The sequence below is a fragment of the Notolepis coatsorum genome (genome assembly GCF_963971535.1).
Source record: "Notolepis coatsorum genome assembly, chromosome: 8".
Lineage (NCBI taxonomy): Eukaryota > Metazoa > Chordata > Actinopteri > Aulopiformes > Paralepididae > Notolepis > Notolepis coatsorum.
Window position 1 is genome coordinate 37,550,174 of NC_140172.1, and position 21,416 is coordinate 37,571,589.

Here is a 21,416-nt window from a genome sequence, read left to right on the forward strand (position 1 = left end):
AAAAAAAAGGCCATGGGTGTTTTTCATTCTGGAGGACTGTTTCTCTTCTCCGTGTGTTCCAGTCAATAAAAACCACCGATTGAATTCACCGTTGTCTCCTGAATCTGTTCAGCCGGCTCATACATGTCAATCCCATACCATCACTATGCTGCGCTCTCTGCTGGTCTATACAGTCCAGTTCTATAGTGATGGGAGGAATGGACATGTTCTTCTGGAAACTACTCTTAAAAATAAATTTATAAATGTAAACAAATTTTAGCCAGGGGGGGTGCACTATACCATTTAGGAACAACTCCCAGTGGGTTTTATCCAATCAGGAGGTAAATATGATTGATAATTGTATCCACTGGTCACATATCGAGAGAGCACATCTCCATGTATGCAGCAATTGGCAGTTTTATTACACCCCCTTGTAAAATAAAAAAGGGAATTTTACCCATATTTGTGAACATGCACCACTCTCTCCTGAAGCTAGAGTTCTGTGATGTCACCTGAATGTCAAATCAGGGGCTGCGCTTATAGACAATAAATGGGGCACTGACTTTGTGGAGCCCTAAAATATTAAATTGAATTGTCACACCCAAAGTTATATTCTAGCGTTGCTAACAGATCTGAACCAGAATCTATACGTCATGTGGGTGTAAGAGCTCACACAAACATTCTGTGGCATCACAAAGTCAGAGAGCCGTTCATAGTCTATGGAGCGGTCGTTGATTTTACATCAATGACAGATTTGAGGGTTTAAGGTTTATAGCTTTAGGTGAGAATGGTGCATGTTCACCAACATGGACCGAACTGTCCTGGGGCACAGGCGTAACATATATGAATTCTTAAAATAGGTGAAATTCCCCTTTATGGTATACTATCATGGATTCACACAAAGGTATGTGATTTTATAATACCTTCATCACCGATATGTATGTTTTTCTTTTTTAATCCAATATATTTGAGAAGAATTTGAAGTGGAAATAGAATAATAACCATTTGAACAAAGTAGCACCATAATAACTGTATTACCACCAATGAAAAATAAATAAATGAATAGGTCACATTCCACTGAAACCTAATCCCCTCAACTATCATTATACCAGGGTGAGACTCAACTTTAAAGTCAAATTTCTCAGTTTCTCTACTCGCGCATTTGCTGCCGTTTGCTTTTATAGGCAGTGAAAAAAATTTCTCTTATCTAAGTTGATACTAAATAATTTCGTTTTTGTAATCATTTTATACTGCATGGAGAGAAGCTGTGAATATTGTAGATATGTATTAATTTGAAGAAATCTCTTACCATAACCTGATTGGCTGCTTCTTGTTCCTGGTCCAACCTCTCTGCCACCTGGCGATGGAAGCTCTCCAGCTGACGCTGAGTGAAGGGTGTCCGGTCATAACCTTCCATCTCCAGATAGGAAGACAAGGAGCGTACCTGGTAGAGAGAGAGAGAGAGAGAGAGAGAGGCAGAGAGAGAGGCAGAGAGAGAGAGAGAGAGAGAGAGAGAGAGAGAGGCAGAGAGAGAGGCAGAGAGAGAGAGAGAGAGAGAGAGAGAGAGAGAGAGAGAGAGAGAGAGAGAGAGAGAGAGAGAGGCAGAGAGAGAGGGAGACAGAGAGTGGGAGGGAATACGAGAGAGAACAGATACGGTAAGTATAGTGAATTGAAGTATATTCTAGTGAATTTCAATTCCAAACTGATCGGGTATCAATAACAGTACTACTTCCCCCTCTTATGGTCTCTCACCTGTGCATCACGGTTCTTCATGCTCTGAGCGTGGTGATCAGCCTCCAGCTGTAAACGGCCTGCAGAGAGAACACGGTAAAGTAGTAAATGACTCATGCCATACTAGGGCTGCAACTAACGATTATTTTGGTAGTCGACTAATCTGTCGATTCTTTTTTCGATTAGTCGACTAATCTAACGATTATTTCTGTCACACCCTCCATCTCTGCTTCCTGTGGGCGCGGCTCCTTTTCCGGGCTCTTCTCGACTTCTTAGCTTAACATAACAGACCGACAGTACGTTTGGGGGAACTAATGGGATAACTGGGGTTGCAATAAAAGTGCAACTAGGGCTAAAAACACAATGAAATAAAATAATAATAATAATAAATAATATATCCTTCTTAGCAGACTTCTTAGCTTAACATCCAGGGAACTAATGGGATAACTGGGGATGTTGTTTGCTCCTGACAAGAGTCTCAAAGTCTGGGGTGATGGTAGACAAAGCAACTCTGAGGTCATGCTCAATGTCCAATCTGTTCCTCTGCTTTGTCTTCAGCTGGACCAGAGCTGAGAAGCCACTTTCACAAAGATAGGTAGTGCAAAAAAATGTAAAAAAAAAAAAAAAAAAAAAAAAAAAAACTTTTTTATTTGTATTTTTTTTTACGACGCGGCGACGCAAAAATTCGGCGTCAACAAGTTTTTATGATCGACGTCGTCGATTATGTAGACTAATCGTTGCAGCCCTATGCCAAACATTCATTTAAAGGACTATACTGATACGGTGATGCCTTCTTTAAATTCATCTCCTGGTCGTTCTAACAAAAGTGTTGCCAGAAAGGCACTACGGAAAGCGGCGAGTTTGTGAACAAGGAGGTCTGAGTGCGAAGAGAGACTGAGAGGAACATGTTTTCTAAGGAGAGACGTTTTTTGTTAGCACGATCAGGAAATCCTTTTTAGGTAGGTTTATTCTATATGATTCTATGGTTTATTTAAAGGGGACATGTACTGCTATTCCTAGCACTATTTGGGCAACTTTACACAATTCCTGTTAGTCTATTGAAGACATCTAAGTTTTTTTTCAAAAAAATGCATTGTTTTATATTTCTAATCAAGTACTCAAAACCATCATTTTCCAGCTTCAAGATTTCAGGCTGTTATGGCCTGGCTCCGCCCATAAGCACTTTGAGTGACAGTCAGTCCACACAGTCTGCGACTGGTAGACAGAGAGCGATAGAGAGAGAGAGAGAGAGAGAGAGAGAGGGGGTGGGAGAGAGAGAGAGAGAGAGGGGGGGGGGGTGCGAGAGAGAGAGAGAGAAAAAAAATCCAGGCCGTCTCTTCCTTTAGTTTTTTCTCTCCCTGCGGCAGCTTGTGTGGGGGGGGGGGGGGGGGGGGGGTGCGAGAGAGAGAGAGAGAGAGAAAAAAAAGACAGGCTGTCTCTTCCTTTCGTTTTTTCTCTCCTTGCGGCTGCTTGTGTGGGGGGGGGGGGCCTCCCTTCCTCCCCTCTCCCGTGTGGCGCGGCAGGTCCCCCCCCCCCCCCAAGTGCTCCCTCCCTCTCTCTCTCTGTCTCCCTCTCTCTCCCCCTCTCTATCTCTCTCTCTCTCTCTCTCTCTCTCCCTCCAGAGTATGCAGAGGTGTCGGGTTTCACTGCCTTGCAGTATGAGGAAGTGCGCTGTCTAGTCTAGGTAGATTGTGGGCGGGCATTAGCTACAACCACAGAGCCAATCACATCACTGTCTTCTACCCAGAGCCTGAATGACGTGACTCAGGCCTTCAAATCAGGATGGCCTGATTTACTGGAGGAGGAAATTATCTGAGCTGAATCAGAGCAATCCGCCAATATGGTATTTAGACACTAAAACACATTGATACTAACTCCTATTACTATAATACAATGCTAGAGACTGAAAAATGACATTTATAGTACATGTCCCCTTTAAAAAAAAATCTATTCTAAAAAGAAGGACAGGAAAACAGACCACTCAAGAATTACAACTGATGCGAAACGTGTGTGTGTGTGTGTGTGCACCTACCTTGCTCTACCATGAGGTCAGACCTGACCGTGGTGAGTCTCTGGCGCTCCCTGCCTACTTTGTCCAGCTCCTTCTGGCAGTCAGTCAGCCTCCTCTCCTTCTCCCTCACCGTCTTCTGGTGGTTCTGGTACATGTCCTGGAGCTGGTCGTCTGAGCCCTGGAACACCTGCCGATCAATCACACCATGGTTATTAGGGCTGTACCGAATGTCATTTTTTAACATTCAAAGCTTCGAATGTCTATAAAAAAAATAAATGTTTGGTTAGGAGCGAGGGAAAGTGGATGGATTATCCAATGGGGGGTCCGGAAGGGGGGGGGTACGAGCTGGAGCATATGTGTGTAGGTTTTTAGATAACAGGTATTAAGGGTATATCCTATATAAGACAATTAACTAAAATGTGATTTCATTGGATGTGCACCGACAACTAATGCTTGTATATCTTATCGTGTGTTGTCATGTTTGTTTATGTGTTTGTTTAAAAAATTATTAAAAAAAAAATACAAAAAAAATAAAATATTTTTTTTTAACTAAATCCTAAATTTGAATAAAGTGATTAATCTGATTAAATTAGTCTTTTTCTTTTATTAAATCAACTTTCTTTAATGAATATAACTCATCAGTTTCGTCAACATAAATAATCCAATAAGGGCACGGTTGGTATGAAAGTGATGGTGACGTCTTATAGTATAATATTATAATATTAGTGTAGCCTAATCTTTAACTGCAACTGTGAAGAAACCCCCCATTGGTTTAAACAGATTGAATAGACAAAAAAATTAAATAAAAATTAAAAAATTAAAAAACTATTAAAAATAAAAAATTTGAATGTTTATTTAGAATTCGAATGTCAACATTATGATCGAAGCTTCGAAGCATTCGGTACAGCCCTAATGGTTATATAATTGTACATATAGACACACAGATGCCAAAACTGGGTACACTGTATTGTAGGGCTGGGTATTGGAAAGGATTACCGCGATTTTATTCAATTTCAATTCACAAGGTCACGATTCAATTCGATATCAATGCTTTGCGTCCGTTTACGTTAGGAAATTACTTTGTTTCTGAAGTGACTATGAAAGGAAATATTAACGTTGTGGCTCGACATTGTGCACTGAAATTACAAACGACCGCGTGACTGCATTGGGCTGCATAGTTTGCTTGTGCTATACAGTAAATAACAACATTAAGGCTTTGAATTTTACCCTGTCAATATCTAAATGCAGAGGTTGCTTTGTGCAACGCTAAATACTTTGCAGAGATTTTGCATTCCCGGATCTGCTAGTTATAGACCGCAGACCGTTATACAGATAAGTAACAGTTAATTACTTTAGGTTTACATATGCCTCATGGTGTGCAATTCTTACACATGGTCAGATTTTGCGCTCAGTCATCTCTACAGCTGTTAGATGCACTCGATAGACTGTCCGGGCGGGCGCTGCAACTTCTGCCTTTTTTCATTCCGTCAACATTATGAATTATGAATTTTTTTACATTTGGGAATTGATTCAGAATCGTCTATGTCTGCATTGCGATGCATCTAAGAATCACATTCCTCCACCCCTAGAAAACCCTGGCTGCTAAGAGGGTCGGGACAGATTTGTGGACCAACCAACCAACAGAACGAGCTATAGAGCCACTGGTCACAGTTAATAAACCCATAAGCATGCAGTTCCTCAAACCCTTTTCGATAACTCCTCCCTCTAACATCTGTCCCTCATCAGTTTTATCTTGCCCAGTTCAGCTTTCTTTCTCCCTTTTTTTCTTCTTCTTTCTCTCACCTGTTCCATCTTTTGCTCCAGTTCCTTGTTGTCCTCCTCCATCTGTTTCTTCCTGCTCTCTAAAGCCTTGATGTCGTTGTCCAGCTTCACCACTTTTCCCAGGTTCACATCGATGTCCATCAGACGGTTCTGAAGACAAATACACACGTTAAAGCTTTTCTACCACAATTGACCTATATCAAGCCCCGCCCTCTTTACTTGATCCTCCAATTACAACTTGTCAGAGCGAAGCAACGGTTGCGATTGGAAGATTAAGAACAGTGGGTGGGGCTTGCGATAGGTCAATTATACCCCATTTGCGCACACGCACACCTATCAACCTTCTTCTAGTGGTTCTGTATGACTCATCGCTTAACTGGGATGCAACTATAGTTTTTTGAGGCTGATGCCATTATCTGATATTCTCCCCACCCAAATACAAATAGCAACTGTTGTAAGAATGCAATTGTTGTAAGAATGCTATTATTATTATATTACTATGCATAATGTAATCATATGCCCATTCTACAATCAGCTGTAAAAACACAATCAGACAAGATTAGACTGTGGTTAACATTTTAGAAGATGCATTAACGAAGATTTAAATCGTATGAAAACGAGGACCATGCGATCTCAACCCAACACTAAATGACGTGGAATAAGCCCATCCTTTAGTGGTTGACCCGGAGACTAGACTGGAAAAGTAATGTAAGCAGCGTGTTTTGGTTGCGTCCGAATCTGGCAGGGGATGCTGCGATGGTTGCATTGGGCACGAGCTTTTTGAAGAGGCGATGGTCGTCCTGCTTCCTGCAGTCACCTGTATCCTCTACTTTGCAAGGCAACGTGTGCAACGTGACCCAGAGAACAAGGCCACAGTGACAGCACTGCTTCTGGAACGCTGTGCCTCGCAGCGCACTCTCAGCAGGATCTATTGATCAACTCGACAGCAGCAGCACGGCCGCAGTTGCTGCTCAGTTCCGGTGTAGTTTGGAGGGCAGGTCCACAGTCGGCGATGAGGACTTAAACCAGTAAATGACACGCTTATTCAACGAACCGTGTTGTTGAGTCTACACAGTCCTCACTTCTTTAGTTAACCTCTTAAGCCCTAGCCATATTTTCAGAATATTCACCTAAAAGTACATACCCCAAGTAAATGGAAGATTGCTCCACTTTTACAGGGACCATTTGCATCTATGGACCTCAGGGAATGTATTCCCAGTGTCAGAAATATTGCGTCTGTTACTATGCTTGAGTAAATTGTAATGAACCAAAGGGGAATATAAATTATTATTATAAAAGAAATTAAAGAAATCTAAGCAAATTAATAAAGGGCAGATGATTTACAGAGGTTTTTGTAGATACAGTACTGAATTTTGCCATCCTGATACATGAAATATGAATATAGAATATCAGGCCTATAAATAATCTTATAATGGCCAAGTCATACATCTATGGATCGGGCCAAATCTCCTCCTTCCAATGGCAGAGTTAAATCTGGATTTAGTATCACCAGGCGCCCGTTACAGGGCAACAAAGACCGTGAATGAAAACTACTGTAAGTACAGTTACTTTTCTATAATGTTCATAGCTCCGCCATTTTTCACCAGATTGCGACGCTTTTTCTTTGTAGACGTTAACCCTAACAATAAAGAAACAATATACATTGTATTTTATGGCAATAACGTCCAGGTTTGTTCGACCTGTGAGCTATAATCACGAAAATCACGGCATCGAACGTCCATCAAAGACCAGGGTCTCCTCTTTCTTAGGACTACAACGATTTCATGACGGCTTCATTTCCTCGCGTCTACATTTTTATAAACTCATATTTCGCTAATAACACTTGAAATCATTGGTAAACAACGGTATTGCTGAAAATATACACTTTGACTACGGTTTTGATAGGGTTAGGGTCTTTACCCTTGGCTACATTTGCAAAAGAAACGCAACATTAATTAATACAGACTGTATTGATCTATTTATGATGTGAAATAAATCTCGGCCCGATCGGGCTTAATGCTTAACTGCTTCTGCGCCAAGAACGAGTTTACTCGTTTTTATGATCGTTATTTCCTTTATTCGCTATTGCCATTCATAATTCATCCAGCAAGGCTCCGGGAGACTCTGGACTCTGTCTGATATTGCAACGGCTCAATACCGCCGCCTGGTGGATTTCGGGCGATGTTGCACTCACTCTAAACCGGATGGTGCGTTCTGTGCATCCAGACAAACACTCTAGTGCATTGGATCGCTTTCGAGACGCAAGAATCAATATGCTTTCGGCGTTTATTGCGTCGTACAAACAGAAAACGGATCTAGCAGATGGAAATCAAATAATTGGAATATCTTTTCTCCAGACTCATCGGCCACAGGTAAGAGAAATCTAACGTTAATTCCAGCTCGATTGTCCATTTATTTCATTGCAATTCATCTGATCAACGTATGTCGTACTAAAGAAAGCAGTTACTGACAATCAAGGAATCATAAACGACCCCCCCCCCCCCACCTTTCCTTCACGCATGATGGAGCATAATGTATACCGATCATATGCATTTGAATTTTTTAATGTAGCGTGTATAGGAACGAAACGCCAATCGATTATGTATAATATGCGTCAGGGCCTATAACTCGTGTTCTAGGAATTACTGCAGACCACTCTAAAAACATACTTATATTCACAACGGTATTAACACGACAATGTATGAATGGAAAAATATAACGTTCCCACATCCGGAACGATAGATACCCGATGTTGAATGGGCCATAGTAATGTCGATATAGCTATAATATTTAAAAAGTTATAGCCCTGCAAAGAAGGTGAGCGACTCCATAGGCTTACAGCGCTGGCAGTGAGCACTATAAGATGGTCAAACTGCGTGGCAGACATTGTGTTAATGCACCTTTAAAAATACATAAAAACAGGCATACTACTGCCCACCTCGAGTGGTTCAATCTGACTGTCGATCTTCTGGATGCTGTCTTTAGAGGCTCCTAGCTGAGCCTCCTTCGAGTCCAGCTGGTCTCTGATCTGCTGGGCCTTCTCCTTGTTCTGCTTCAGATAGCGCAGCTCCACCTGACATTCTTTCACCACCTGGCCTTGCTTCAGTCGCAGCTGACGCATCGTCTCTAGGGCCTTGATGTACCTTGGAGATGGAGCAGGGTGGAGGGGCTCAAGTCACTTTACATTCAATTCAATCAATTGACTAAATTCACACAGTGGCCATTTTGCTCTTATGACATGCTCAGGATGAGAGTCATGGTCAATGGGAAACTCCATTAAATATGTCTGCCGCCATTTTGATGCAAAGTGTCTAACATATGCTCTTTTGCTTTGAGCTAGCATTAGTGATAACATTAGCTACCAAACATTAGAGCAAATAACAGCTAAATAATGTTACAGCTAATGCTAGCTACTGTTAATCAGACACACCAACTGTAGTGGGGCTCATTAACAACAAAGATGAGTCTCACTACAGGGACGAGATGAGCCAACTGACCACATGGTGCGGGAACAACAATCTCATTCTCAATGTGGAGAAAACGAAGGAGGTTGTTGTCGACTTCCGGAGAGCACACACCCAGCACCCTCCACTGACCATCAACAGTGTGGAGGTGGAGAGAGTGAGCAGCACCAAATTCCTGGGTGTGCACATCACAGAGGACCTCTTCTGGAACACCAACACTGCATCACTGGCCAAGAAAGCTCAACAGTGGCCCAAACTGAGAAGAGCTGGAGCCTCGGTTCCCATTATGCGTTCCTTCTACCGGGGCACCATCGAGAGCCTCCTGACCAGCTGCATAACTGTGTGGTACGGCGGTTGCATGGCATCCTGACGCAAGACCCTGCAGCGCACGGTCAGAACAGCTGAGAGGATCGTTGGTGCCCTCCTCCCCTCCCTCCAGGACATTTATAACACACGCCTGGCCCGCAAAGCACTCCGCATTGCAGGAGACATCACCCACCCCCTCACAGCGCTTCTTCAGTCTCCTGCCCTCCAGGAGGAGAATGAGGAGCCTCCGAGCTAGGACTAGCAGACTGAAAGACAGCTTCATCCATCAGGAAGCTGAATTCTCTCCCAGCCCCCACCCCCACAGGACTAGGAACTTCCCCCCACTGACACACTAGGGTTGGGCATCATTTGGATTTGAACGATTCCGACTCAATTTCGATTCCTGTTCTAAACGATTCTCGACTCCGATTCTTTGAGGTGCAGGTCAGAACACAGCTTATTTCGCAGGAGTTTTTGTTTTTTTTATCTTAAAAAAAATGTCATACTATTCACATTGTCAGTTGACTTGATACAGTTTAATTTGGTTGCTGTACTGTAACTAGGGTATTAATTAACAAAGTAGATTTGTTAGTTTTTAGAATCGAAATTATGAATCGAAATGCAAATATGTTAGAACCGGTTCTTGGTGTCCAACCCTACACACTGCGCGCACACCATCCTACAGACACTGCTACAAATAGAAAATGTACAATAAAGTTAACGTTGACAATCTTCAATTAACACTACATGATACATTAACTCAATGGAGGCCAAACCCGAGATAAGTCGGGTTAACTCGCCAGCGGTTGGGCGCCAGACCCGAGATTTCTCGGGTTTTGGTCGTTTATTCCTTTATTAGATATTTATATTCATTATTCATCTAGGGACCTTGGTATAACCATAGGGAATGAGTCTGAGATCGCCAAATTGCAATACCAGCCGCATTCCAGGTATCCATTTTGGAATACTCCCGATCACAGGTAAGGACTATCTTTTTTTTTTTATCCACTTTTTCTCCCATTTGTAAAAATACTGCCATATATACTGCCAAATGTATTAGTATGAACGACCAGCCAAACTGAAAGCAATGTGGAGAGCTGGGCTCAAACCCAGCGTCTCCAGCATTGGAGGTGAGCGCCTTGCCCACTGCACCACCTAGCCGCCCAGGTAAGGACTATCTGACATAAATTTTTGCTTGATCGTGCAATGCTTTTATACCGATCGGGCTGATAAGCGTTTTTAGTGTTCAATACGAATGCTGTTACTGACAATCAAATAATCTATAATTTATTAGGGATGCACCGAATGGGAAATTCTTGGCCGAAACCGATACCGAAAATAGGAAACAATTGGCCGAAAACCGAATGCCAAAGGCCGAAAATTAATATAAATTAGAGGTGGGCATAGATTAATTTTTTTAATCTAGATTAATCTATCTGCAATCCTGGAGTTAATCTAGATTAAAATGGCTCATTTGAAGTCTGCCGAAGGCATTCAAAATATGTGTGTTCTACCTAGGGATGGGTATCGTTAGGATTTTATCGATACTACTCTTATCGATACTGCTTAACGGTTCGGTACTTTATCGACATTGCTTTATTATTTATAACTTTATAAATAAATATTATTTCTTCAGCAACAGCAGCAGCAATGTTCTTTTATATAACTTTATAAATAAATATAATAAATAAATATAATTTCTTCAGCAACAGCAGCAACAATGTTTTAAATGTGTCTGAATTATAGACTTTATAGACTTTTTATAATAAACAACAAATGTAAGATAAAAAAAAAAAAGATATACACTGAATGATTAGTTGTTACCTAAAGCCCTTGGACTCCACTGTAAAGAAGGGGTGCAGGCCTTTGACAACAAACTGGGTGACAGCCATGTGACACTTGTCGTCCCCCCCCCCCCCCCCCCCATACCTCTGTCATCCTTCCTAGCTGCTAGGGTGAAGGGACTTGGCTTGGCTGGAACCGGTGGTGGAGGGAGAGGGAGGAGGCGTGGGCTGTCATCTTTCAAATATATTTGTAGCTAAACAATTATATTAAATTTATTGGCCTATTCGTAATAATTCGTTATTAGCCTAGCTAACTCCGTATTATCTTGGCTTACCTGCAGTGGACGTGCATGGAGATGGAACACTGCGAGCAAAGCAGTCGAAAACAGCGCATTTCTGTTATGTTTTGACAACAGATGTTTTGACAAATTGCTTGTATTGCCACACATACTTGCAAATTATTGCACTTGTGGCAACGTGCGTTGTCGGCATCGACTTTCGTAAAGTGTACCCAGACTTTCGGTTTGTTCTCTCCGCCATGATAATAATAAAAATAATAATAATAATGAGCACAGAGCTCGGTCTGTGTCCTCAGCACTTCAACACTGAGCCACAGATAGGCCCCGCCCTTAAGTACCCGTATGTGTATGTGTAAGTGAGTGAGCTGCTCGCTTCTCGTGCAGACAGAGAGAGGAGACCCAAGTTTGAGAAATGGATTAACGGCGTCAATTGTATTATCGCGCGATAACAGTCCGGCGTTAACGTGCTGCGTTAACGCCGTTAACGGCCCAGCTCCAATATAAATATATATATAATGTTTTTTTTTTCTTTTTGCTACCTGATTATGCTAAAAGACATGATTATGGCAAAACTTAACTTAAATAATATTAATAATCACTATTATGGGCCCATAAAACATTTATTCAGCACGTTTGAATGCATACATTAATTCCAGACTGACTGCTGAAAGATTGTACAATTTAAACATTTTCTCTTTGCACAAAATGTGCATTAAAGTCAAGTGCATTTTCTTTTCTCTGTAGGATAACTACAACAAAGTGCATTCAGAACAAAGCCAAGGTGCTTTAAAACTGCATAAAGATCTGCATAAAGACACACACACACGAGAGAGAGAATAGCTTATAGCAGACTTAATGATGTTACTGTAGTGCAGGGGTGTCAAACTCATTTTCACAGAGGGCCACATCAGCATTATGGTTGCCCTCAAAGGGCCAAAGACCGTATAAATGTTAATGTAATGTAAAATAAATGTAGCTACTCATTTACATATTGTTAAACATGTTGTTTCTGTATTTATTACTTATTCAAGTTATACATATTGCATATGCATAGATGTAAAAATATATGTTAGCTTATGTTATTTTAACAAATAATTTTAGTTTATCAGAACCCCATATTACTCCATCAATCAATGATCAAACCATTCAAGTAAATAACAAAGAAGAATATCATCAAATACAAGCTATGACATTAAGTTTGTTCAAAACCTTTTTGTCACAGTCAAGAGGGGCAGAACTAACAACTGTGAGCTGCAAAGAACACGTGGGACAGATGTAGCAGATGTTACAAAAACAAATGGCTGCACACAACCTTGCAGAGGCCATACATCCAACTAATGGAAGATAGTTTAATTAACTTTAATTAACAGATTGCAGAATGGGTACAGAACAGTACAGCTCAATACACACAATTGTTAAAGGGGAACTATTTTACTATTTCTTTCACTATTTGGGCACTTTTACACAATTCCTGTGAGTCTATGGAACACCTCTGTAATATATATATTTTTTTTATTCATTGTTTTGTATTTCTAATCAAGTCCTCAAAAACAGCATTTTTCTACCTCAAGATTTCGAGCTGTTTTGCAGCCGCAGCTGCAGGTGCCACCTAAACCACTGTGTGGCCTGCGCCGTCTGATGAACATTAACATGCAGCAGTGACTATATGACATCACATATAGGCACATTTTCAAACGACTCAGTTCAGTGAGGGTGAATATTGTGAGAGGAGAATTGGAAGAATGCGCCAATATGAGAATTTTGAGACATAGATCATATTAATATAAGTTCACATAGCTAGGAAACAATGCTAAACACTCAAAAAGGCCATTTATAAGATAGTTCCCCTTTAAGGGGATGCAGACCAGAGAAAGACTTTCGACTTGTTTACATCAGGGTCCCCCATTTTCAATTCGTAATGAAATTGCTATTATGTGTCTGCATGAACACACAACTGTAACTGTACTCAAAAATAACAAAATAAGGGTTGTCTCAGTTCACAACTATATTGGTCAAGTTTTGGGTGGGACTTGTTTGCGTCCCTACAGCTTCTTATTCAATTGAGCGAGATGCTCGGTTATGTCACACAGCCAGCTTGCATCTGACAGTTCAGACAATATTTCTTCAACCCTTGTTACCTATTCCGCCTGGATCTTTTTTGTATTTTGGGCTGTAAAATTGTCAAAGAATGTCTGAGGAGTAAGTGCTTTTGGCTTTTTTCCTTTGTTACTTCATCAATACCTCAGATGTTCAACACACATGTATGTGTAAGAATGTGTAATAACTAAGGCTGTCAAAGCTTTATTAACACATGAACCCACAATTATTTTAACACCGCTATTTTTTAACCCAAGATTAATGTAAAAAAAAAAATGTTTAACCAGAGCTCTTGGGGGGCCACATCAAATGACGTGGCGGGCCGCATTTGGCCCGCGGGCCGTGAGTTTGACACCTATGCTGTAGTGGTTACTGAGTCATAATTCACTGCGTTCTAGCCTACATGGAAGGACTGTTGTATTTACTACATCTCCCGTGACTCTTAGCGGGGGATGACGTAGCTTAAGAGAATAGTGGAAGAGGAATGGAAGCGTTGTTAGCTAGCTTAATGCTAACGTTAGTTAAAAACGTTTTTAACTGCGACGGGCATATAGTAATGGCAAGGATATAAAGCATGTTAACACTTTCAGTGCCAGCAGGGGGCGCACGATTTAGTGCTTGAATGCCCACCATCCACTTCAATGTTAGCGTTAATAACGCCTAATCTATGTTTTAAATTATGGCTGTGTCTAATCTGCCCGTCGCTTATCATTTGGATTTGCCCGACTCATTTTCCAGTCAACATTGTCGAAGCAGATTGTGTTTTTTTTTTTTTTTTTTTTTTTTTTTTTTTTTTTTTTTTAAATCGGTTCATTTTCGTTTGATAGCATTTTGAAAAGCCCTCGTTTTCAAGGAAAATATAAATATTCCATGATAATCGCCCTTTACTGGAATATTCTAGAACGTTGTCATTTTTCGGCCTATTTATTAATCGTTTTCAAATAAACGCTAGATTATCGATAGTATATGTGTACGTATGCACGCTATATAGGCGATCTGAAAAATCGATTCTCTGATTTCCTCAAAGCCATCACACACACACACATAGGGCGAACGCTGAGATCTCAGCGAATACAACTCTGATTATCCCAAGACTTGTAAAATAGATTCCTTACCTCAGATCAGATGTTCTCCAAAAAGATCATTCCAATTCCTGATCGCCATTCCAAAAATCGATAGCTTTTATTGATCCAACGCTACATACTGTAAACACATATTCCACGCTGTTCTGATGGTCCACAATGAATCCGATCGGCTCGGGTTACATGCCTGAGAAGTAAAATGTGGATTCCGGATTTTTCTTTTCTCATCCATTTTCATTGAGTCCATTCCAAAAGGGTGCATTACCATCTGGGAGACGATAGGGGCGGTTTTTTCACATCTGAGCTCCTGATGGGGCTGGTTTACCAACGGGAGACTCGGTTGATGAAATATGATTTCAGAACGTTAATAAAAAAAGAACACGCTAATTGTCGTGCTGATAATACGTGTTATCACGTGGTGGGCACTGAAAGTGTTAAAGACGCATTTATTGGATGCGTTGCTCGCGGAGTTTACATAGAAACAGCGCGACTCCCAAGAGGAGTTCGTTATCACAGGCTGTAGAACACAGGAAGAGCTGCCAAGCTGCTCACGTTACACGTTGCTCATGCTATGTCTGTAGCCGCGTTTTGATTACGTCATCACAACAACACGTTAGGTTACGAACGTAACCCTGTTATTTGACATTCGGTGATATATTTTCGGTGGCCGAATATTCGGTGCATCCCTAACGTTTATAGTAGAATTGACGTATAAGGTTATAACTCAGCATTTCGGGAATTACCCCAGACCGCTCTAAAACCATACTTATATTCACCACGGTATAACACGGGAACGTATGGATGGAAAAATTCATTATTTTTCACATATTGAACGATAGATAGGTGATGTCAAATGGGCCATAGTATTGTATCCATAGCTATAATATAGAATATAGTTATAGCTCTACAAACAAGGTGACGCACTCCTATCTTTTAAAGCATGGCCTTGCTATGACGGGCTCCATCTGAATGAGTTAAGAGACCGAGTTCTTAATTGTGCTTCTCTGCTTTACACCGCTGCCTGACACAGGATATAAAACGTGTTACTGAGCCTGGGAGGTGGAGGAAACAAGGTTTGGGGGGGAAAGAGGGCCTAGAGTTCCTAATGAGGATAAATGTTGTTTGCTTTTACTTTGTTGCTGCGAAGATGGAGTCAAACTTCTCTTTGAGTGGTTTTCCCTCGCTGAGAGGCCAGTTGGACTCCTCCTGGTGGCAAAAGATGACGTGGTTCAGCACTGCTTTGGACACACCAAGCGACGAGATCATCTCCCGGTCCAGCTCACCACATTTAGACGACATGCTGACCTTCTCACCATGTCTGAGGGAGACAAGAGACACAAGGGACACGAAGAAGCAAGGGAGGACAGGAGAGGGACAATTGAGGACACAGAAGAAGCAAGGGTGGACAGGAGAGGGATAAGGGAGGACAGGAGAGGGATAAGGGAGGACAGGAGAGGGATAAGGGAGGACAGGCGAGGGATAAGGGAGGACAGGAGAGGGATAATGGAGGACAGGAGAGGGATAAGGGAGGACAGGAGAGGGATAAGGGAGGACAGGAGAGGGATAAGGGAGGACAGGAGAGGGAGGGGATAAGGGAGGACAGGAGAGGGAGGGGATAAGGGAGGACAGGAGAGGGATAAGGGAGGACAGGGATAAGGGAGGAGAGGGATAAGGGAGGGTTGTAGGTAAGATTAGCACTGTACCTGCATGTATTCACTGTCCAGCTCACTACAGTTAAAAGGTGTGTCCATAGGAAATGTATTTTTCAGCTGGCAGATTCTGAACACTGTGGCTGCTTCTGTTGCTAGGCTACTACTGAAAAACATCAGAACAGTGATCCTCATTTGCCGAAAGTTTAAATATTATAAATGTCTTGCGTGCCACACTCTTGAGTGCTAAGAACACACTAAGCTCTCAGTGATGTCGGGAACACGCAATAGCATGGTGTTTCCACTGAAACTAATGAAAAGACATGTTATCAGTGGACACATCACCTTAAGAGCTACAGCTCACTCTTCATATGTGGAAGGGTCCGGAGAAATGGATAGTCACAGACCAGCATTAGCCACTAGTGGGGTTGGGGTACTTTTTAAGGGTACCGACTGATCGGTATGGTAGTACCTATTCACATTAGATACATTTCTGTACCTGAGCAGTTAAAACAATTATAATAAAAAGGAACCAAAGGGGCTAAATACCAATTTTTTACCAATAAAAGCAATTTACATGTTTAGCTAAGAGTAATATTCTGCACTTACAATTTTCATACAATACAAGACCGCAACAGGAACAAAAAAGCTTCAGCACCTCGGACAGCGCCGGCTGACAGACTCTGCAGACTGGGAGTTGTGCAGGTGCTGAATGGACAGCTACTGTAGCAGTGCTACCTTGTTCCCCTTGCTGTCCATTCAGCCCCGACAGCTAGAGCCACACAGCTCCCAGTCAGCTGCCACTGTCCGAGGTGCTGAACGGAAACTCTGGGAACATTAGGGGTGGGGGGAATCCATACAGCATAGTATCAATATTTTGTATGCCAATATTATATTGATACACTGACTCCAAGTATCAATATTTTTTTTTAATTGCTTATTTTGTTGCGATAGAAAATTACTGAACATTTTATATTATTAGATAAAACATGTAAAAAAGATATGCGATTGCCGATTGCAGTTTTCCATTGGGGACATAATTTGCAGTTGAAAAAAGGTAATATTTACAATATATTATCGTGGGGCCTCTGGTGATTCCCACCCCTAATGAATATGTGCTTGGCCACAGAGAAAGTACCAAAGAAAGGTACCAAAGAAATGTAACAAAGACAACAGAGTAAAATGCTTACAATCGGGGAAAAAAGCTCCACCCTCTTATCTTGATCTTTCAAGTTTGTTTATTATTTGTCACAACAAAATACAGAATACTTTATAATGAAATGCTTGTTTCTGTATGAGCCCGTGAGAGTGTGCTACATACAGTAAAAAGAAAGAAAGTAAAAAAAAGTTATCAAGAAGTAGAAAGTAAGTAAAGTCAATATACAATACAGAGTAAAATGAGTAACAGTGAGGTACAATGCAGAAGTACAAAACTTAGGGTAGGGTGCATATGAGGTATGAATGTGGTGCAAATCTCTTTAATAGATAAATATAAAGTGTGTTAAAGTGTCTAAAGTGAATAAAGTGAGTGGTAAGGTGAGTGCTGAGGGGGCTCTAGTCCCTGGCCCCCGACCTCCTAAAGTCCACAATCATCTCTTTAGTTTTGCTGACGTTCAGGGAGAGGCTGTTCTCCTGACACCATCGTGCCAGGTCCTCTACCTCTTCCGGGTAGGGCCTCTCGTCGTTTGCAGAGATCAGGCCCACCACGACTGTGTCGTCAGCAAACTTGATAATTGTGTTGTTTTTCCGCTGTGCCACACAGTCGTGTGTGTACAGCGAGTAGAGGAGGGGGCTCAGAACACAGCCCTGGGGGGGCCCTGTGTTGAGTCACGGATGAGGAGGTGCAGTTGCCTGCTCTCACCACCTGGGGTCTTCCTGCCAGGAAGTCCAAGACCCACTGGCAGAGGTCATAGTTCAAGCCCAGGTCCCTGAGCTTGGCTATGAGTTTGGAGGGGACTATGGTATTGAATGCCGAGCTGTAGTCGATGAATAGCATTCTCACATAGTTCCCCTGCCTCTTGTCCAGGTGTGATGCTGCTGTGTGCAGCACATGGGATATGGCGTCCTCCGTGGACCTGTTGGGGCGATATGCAAATTGCAGGGGGTCCAAGGTGTTGGGGAGGGAGGAACAGATGTAGCCCTTCACTAGCTTCTCAAAGCACTTCATGGCTATGGAGGTGAGAGCTACAGGGCGATAGTCATTGAGGCAAGCAGGCGTGGATTTTTTGGGTAAAGTGGGGATGACAGACTGTTCTAAGGACAGGTTGAATATGTCAGTGAATACCGGGGCCAGTTGGTCGGCACAGACTTTTAGGACGCGGCCGGGGATACCGTCCGGTCCTGCTGCCTTCCCGATATTCACTTTCTTAAAGGTCCTCCTCACCTCATGTTCTGTTATCCTGAACACAGAGTCTCCACCGGCAGGGCTCTTGCCTTTTGGTTTTAATGTTATTTACATTTATTTAGTTATTTCTTCTTTTTATCTTTTATTTTGTGCTTATTTCCTTGTTTCCCCCGAGTGTTGTTTCAGCTTGCTTGGTATTGAAAAATAAAATGTGAAATGACTGTAGTGTAAGCGCCTGGCCTTGGGACTTACTTGATCCTGGTGATGACGCCCTCTAGCGTTCTGAACGTGTGCGCTTTGGCCTTCAGGGTGCAGGTCATGGAGCGCTGCACGGCCACTTTCTCTCCGTTGATGTCCGTGAAGACCAGCCTGATCTGACCTCGCACCTCACTCTCGTGGGCATCCTGCGGACGACACCTTGTGGTCAGTTACATTGGTGAAATAAAAAAAAGATAGGGGAACTATGAACTCCAGTCGATGATCACAGTCTCAAACCCTGCCCGCTTTTCTTGAGCCTCCAGATCACAACTGTTGCTTCCTTCGGACAAAGTTGTTTGTGGAATTTTTTGTTGCGATCTCTACTTCCACTGAAAACCTATAGTGCCAAGCAACCCCCTCTCTAGTCTGTCTCCAATATGAATAGGAATGCATTGAAGGAGAGTGTGGGGTATGATTGGAGAGTTGTTGGAGGATTGGAAAATGAGGTCCAACATAGTTTTATTGTAACCAATTCATTGTACAATGCTTTATGGTTGGGTGAGTGTGATTTCTTTCTCTAACCATGTTTCCTGTCGTGTGAACTTCGTAATGAAACTCAAAGTATTAACACATTGAGTGGCACGCCCCTTTGACCATATAGGGCTAGAGTTAGGAATGGGTACCTTTCACATTTGAACCGATACGGTACCGGTACCTGTGAATCGATACCGGTACCCAACGGTACCTTTTTTCGGTACTTTAGTCTCAAGAAATTTAATTTACCTACCTCAGTCGTGAAAAAAATAATCCAAACTTCAAATAACTACAATTTCGACAGTTTTCGGCTTGCCATTGCTCCGACTGCTTTGTTGTTGAATCAAGTCAAATCCTAGGTAAGCATATATTGTGTGTGTGAACGTTGACATGAAAAGAAAAAAGGTAAAAAAAAAAGTTTTTATTTAAAAAAATTTGGTATCTCACTTGAATCGATACTCGGTAGTACCGACGTGTTTCGGTTCGGTACCTCAAAAGTACCGAATTCGGTACCCATCCCTAGCTAGAGTGCCAGTAAGGAAGTCAATGGGAGGTCGGGGAAATTTGCGAAGGCTTAAACTATATCTTAAATTATGGCTATGGGTCTAAAACACCCCTCGCTTATCAATGACTTGCTTGCAGTCAACATGTACGAAATGGATTGTTTTTTTCATTGTTACATTTCCGTTTTATACCGTTTTGAATAAGAGTATAGTTTTGGAGAGTTCTAGTAATTCCAGAGAAATTACGCGATAATAGCTCTTTAGTGGAATACACAAAACACGCTGTAATTTTTCAGCTGATTTATTAATCGTTTTCAAATAAACGCTAGATTATCGATAGTATATGTGTACTTATGCACGCTAGAGAAGCGAAAAATCTATTATCCATGACCTGGTCAGCGCTAACGTCATACACACACACAGACACGCTGCGATGGCTGAGAAAAAAAAACACCTCATTAACCCAATACTGGTAAAATAGAGTCCTTACCTCACATCAGATGTTCTGCAAAAAGATTAATCCAATTCCTGATCGCCATTCCAAATATTGATTGTGTTTATTGATCCAACGTTATAGTCCAAAACACATAATCGAAAGCTGCTCCCAGCCTCCCCGGTGAATGTGGTAACACGATACTGCTTGCCAGAGAAGGGAAAACCCCGGACCGGACTTTTTTTCTGATGCACATGCCCACCCAATCCAATCCAATGATGTGCAATACCATCCGGGAGACGATAGGCGGCGGTATTTTCCCTTTTCGAGCTCAAAGCCATTCTTAATGATAACGTCAGGCTGGATGGATGAAAAATGAATGGATATTGCTAATAAAAGCAAAAACGAGAAAAAGACAAGAAAACTCATCATTGGCACTCAACGCATGGCGAGTTAAGACGACTAATCTCGTCATAGCAACGACAATTGTCGTTTTTATCAGCCCCCCCGGTGAGTGCCGACGACAACAAATGTTGTTTTTTATTTTTTTATTAGCGATCTGAATTCATATTTCATCAACCGAGTCTCCCGTTGGTACAGCAGCCCCTCCAGGAGCTCAGATGGGAAAAAAGCGCCCCCTATCGTCTATCCCTGTGTAACTGCAGGTCAGTCGATTAGACTGACCTGGGATCTGTAGAGGTGGAGCCAACTGGCTCCATTGTGCTGGCGAGCCGTCTGATCAAGAGGGATCTGATCGCAAGACGGAAAGCAGCCTGGAATATATATTTACAGCAGCCAATAATCAATCAATAAGTGTGATCGATATTTGGAATGGCGATCAGGAATTGGAATAATCTTTTTGGAGAACATCTGATCTAAGGTAAGGAGTCTATGTTACCAGTCTTGGGGTAATCGGAGCTGTATTCACTGAGATAACAGCGTGTCCCTATGTGTGTATGTGTGTGTGTGTGCGTGATCTTGAGGAAACGAGAGAATAGATTTTTCAGCTTGCGTCTATAGCGTGCATAAGTACACATATACTATCTATAATCTAGAGTTTATTTGAAAACGATTCATAAATAGGCCGACAAATGACAACGTGTCTAGTGTATTGGAGAATATTCCAATAAATGCCGTTTATGAGGGAATCTTTCAATTTTCCGAACATTTTCGAGAGAACGATAGCTTTTCTAAATGCTATAAAAAGGATATGAACCGAT

The 21,416-nt window shown here is 41.9% G+C and overlaps 1 protein-coding gene across 1 annotated transcript in view; it reads right to left on the bottom strand.

Annotated features, from left to right (window-relative positions):
- The window catches only part of rad50 (RAD50 homolog, double strand break repair protein), a 124,282-nt gene that overhangs the window by 94,470 nt on the left and 8,396 nt on the right, over positions 1 to 21,416 (bottom strand). The window contains exons 4-10 of the mRNA XM_084319584.1: positions 18,781 to 18,932; positions 15,668 to 15,853; positions 8,442 to 8,646; positions 5,525 to 5,653; positions 3,743 to 3,908; positions 1,732 to 1,790; positions 1,289 to 1,423 (exon numbers count right to left, since the gene is read on the bottom strand). Coding sequence (XP_084175710.1) covers positions 1,289 to 1,423; positions 1,732 to 1,790; positions 3,743 to 3,908; positions 5,525 to 5,653; positions 8,442 to 8,646; positions 15,668 to 15,853; positions 18,781 to 18,932 — 1,032 coding nt within the window. The remainder of the gene's footprint in view (positions 1 to 1,288; positions 1,424 to 1,731; positions 1,791 to 3,742; positions 3,909 to 5,524; positions 5,654 to 8,441; positions 8,647 to 15,667; positions 15,854 to 18,780; positions 18,933 to 21,416) is intronic.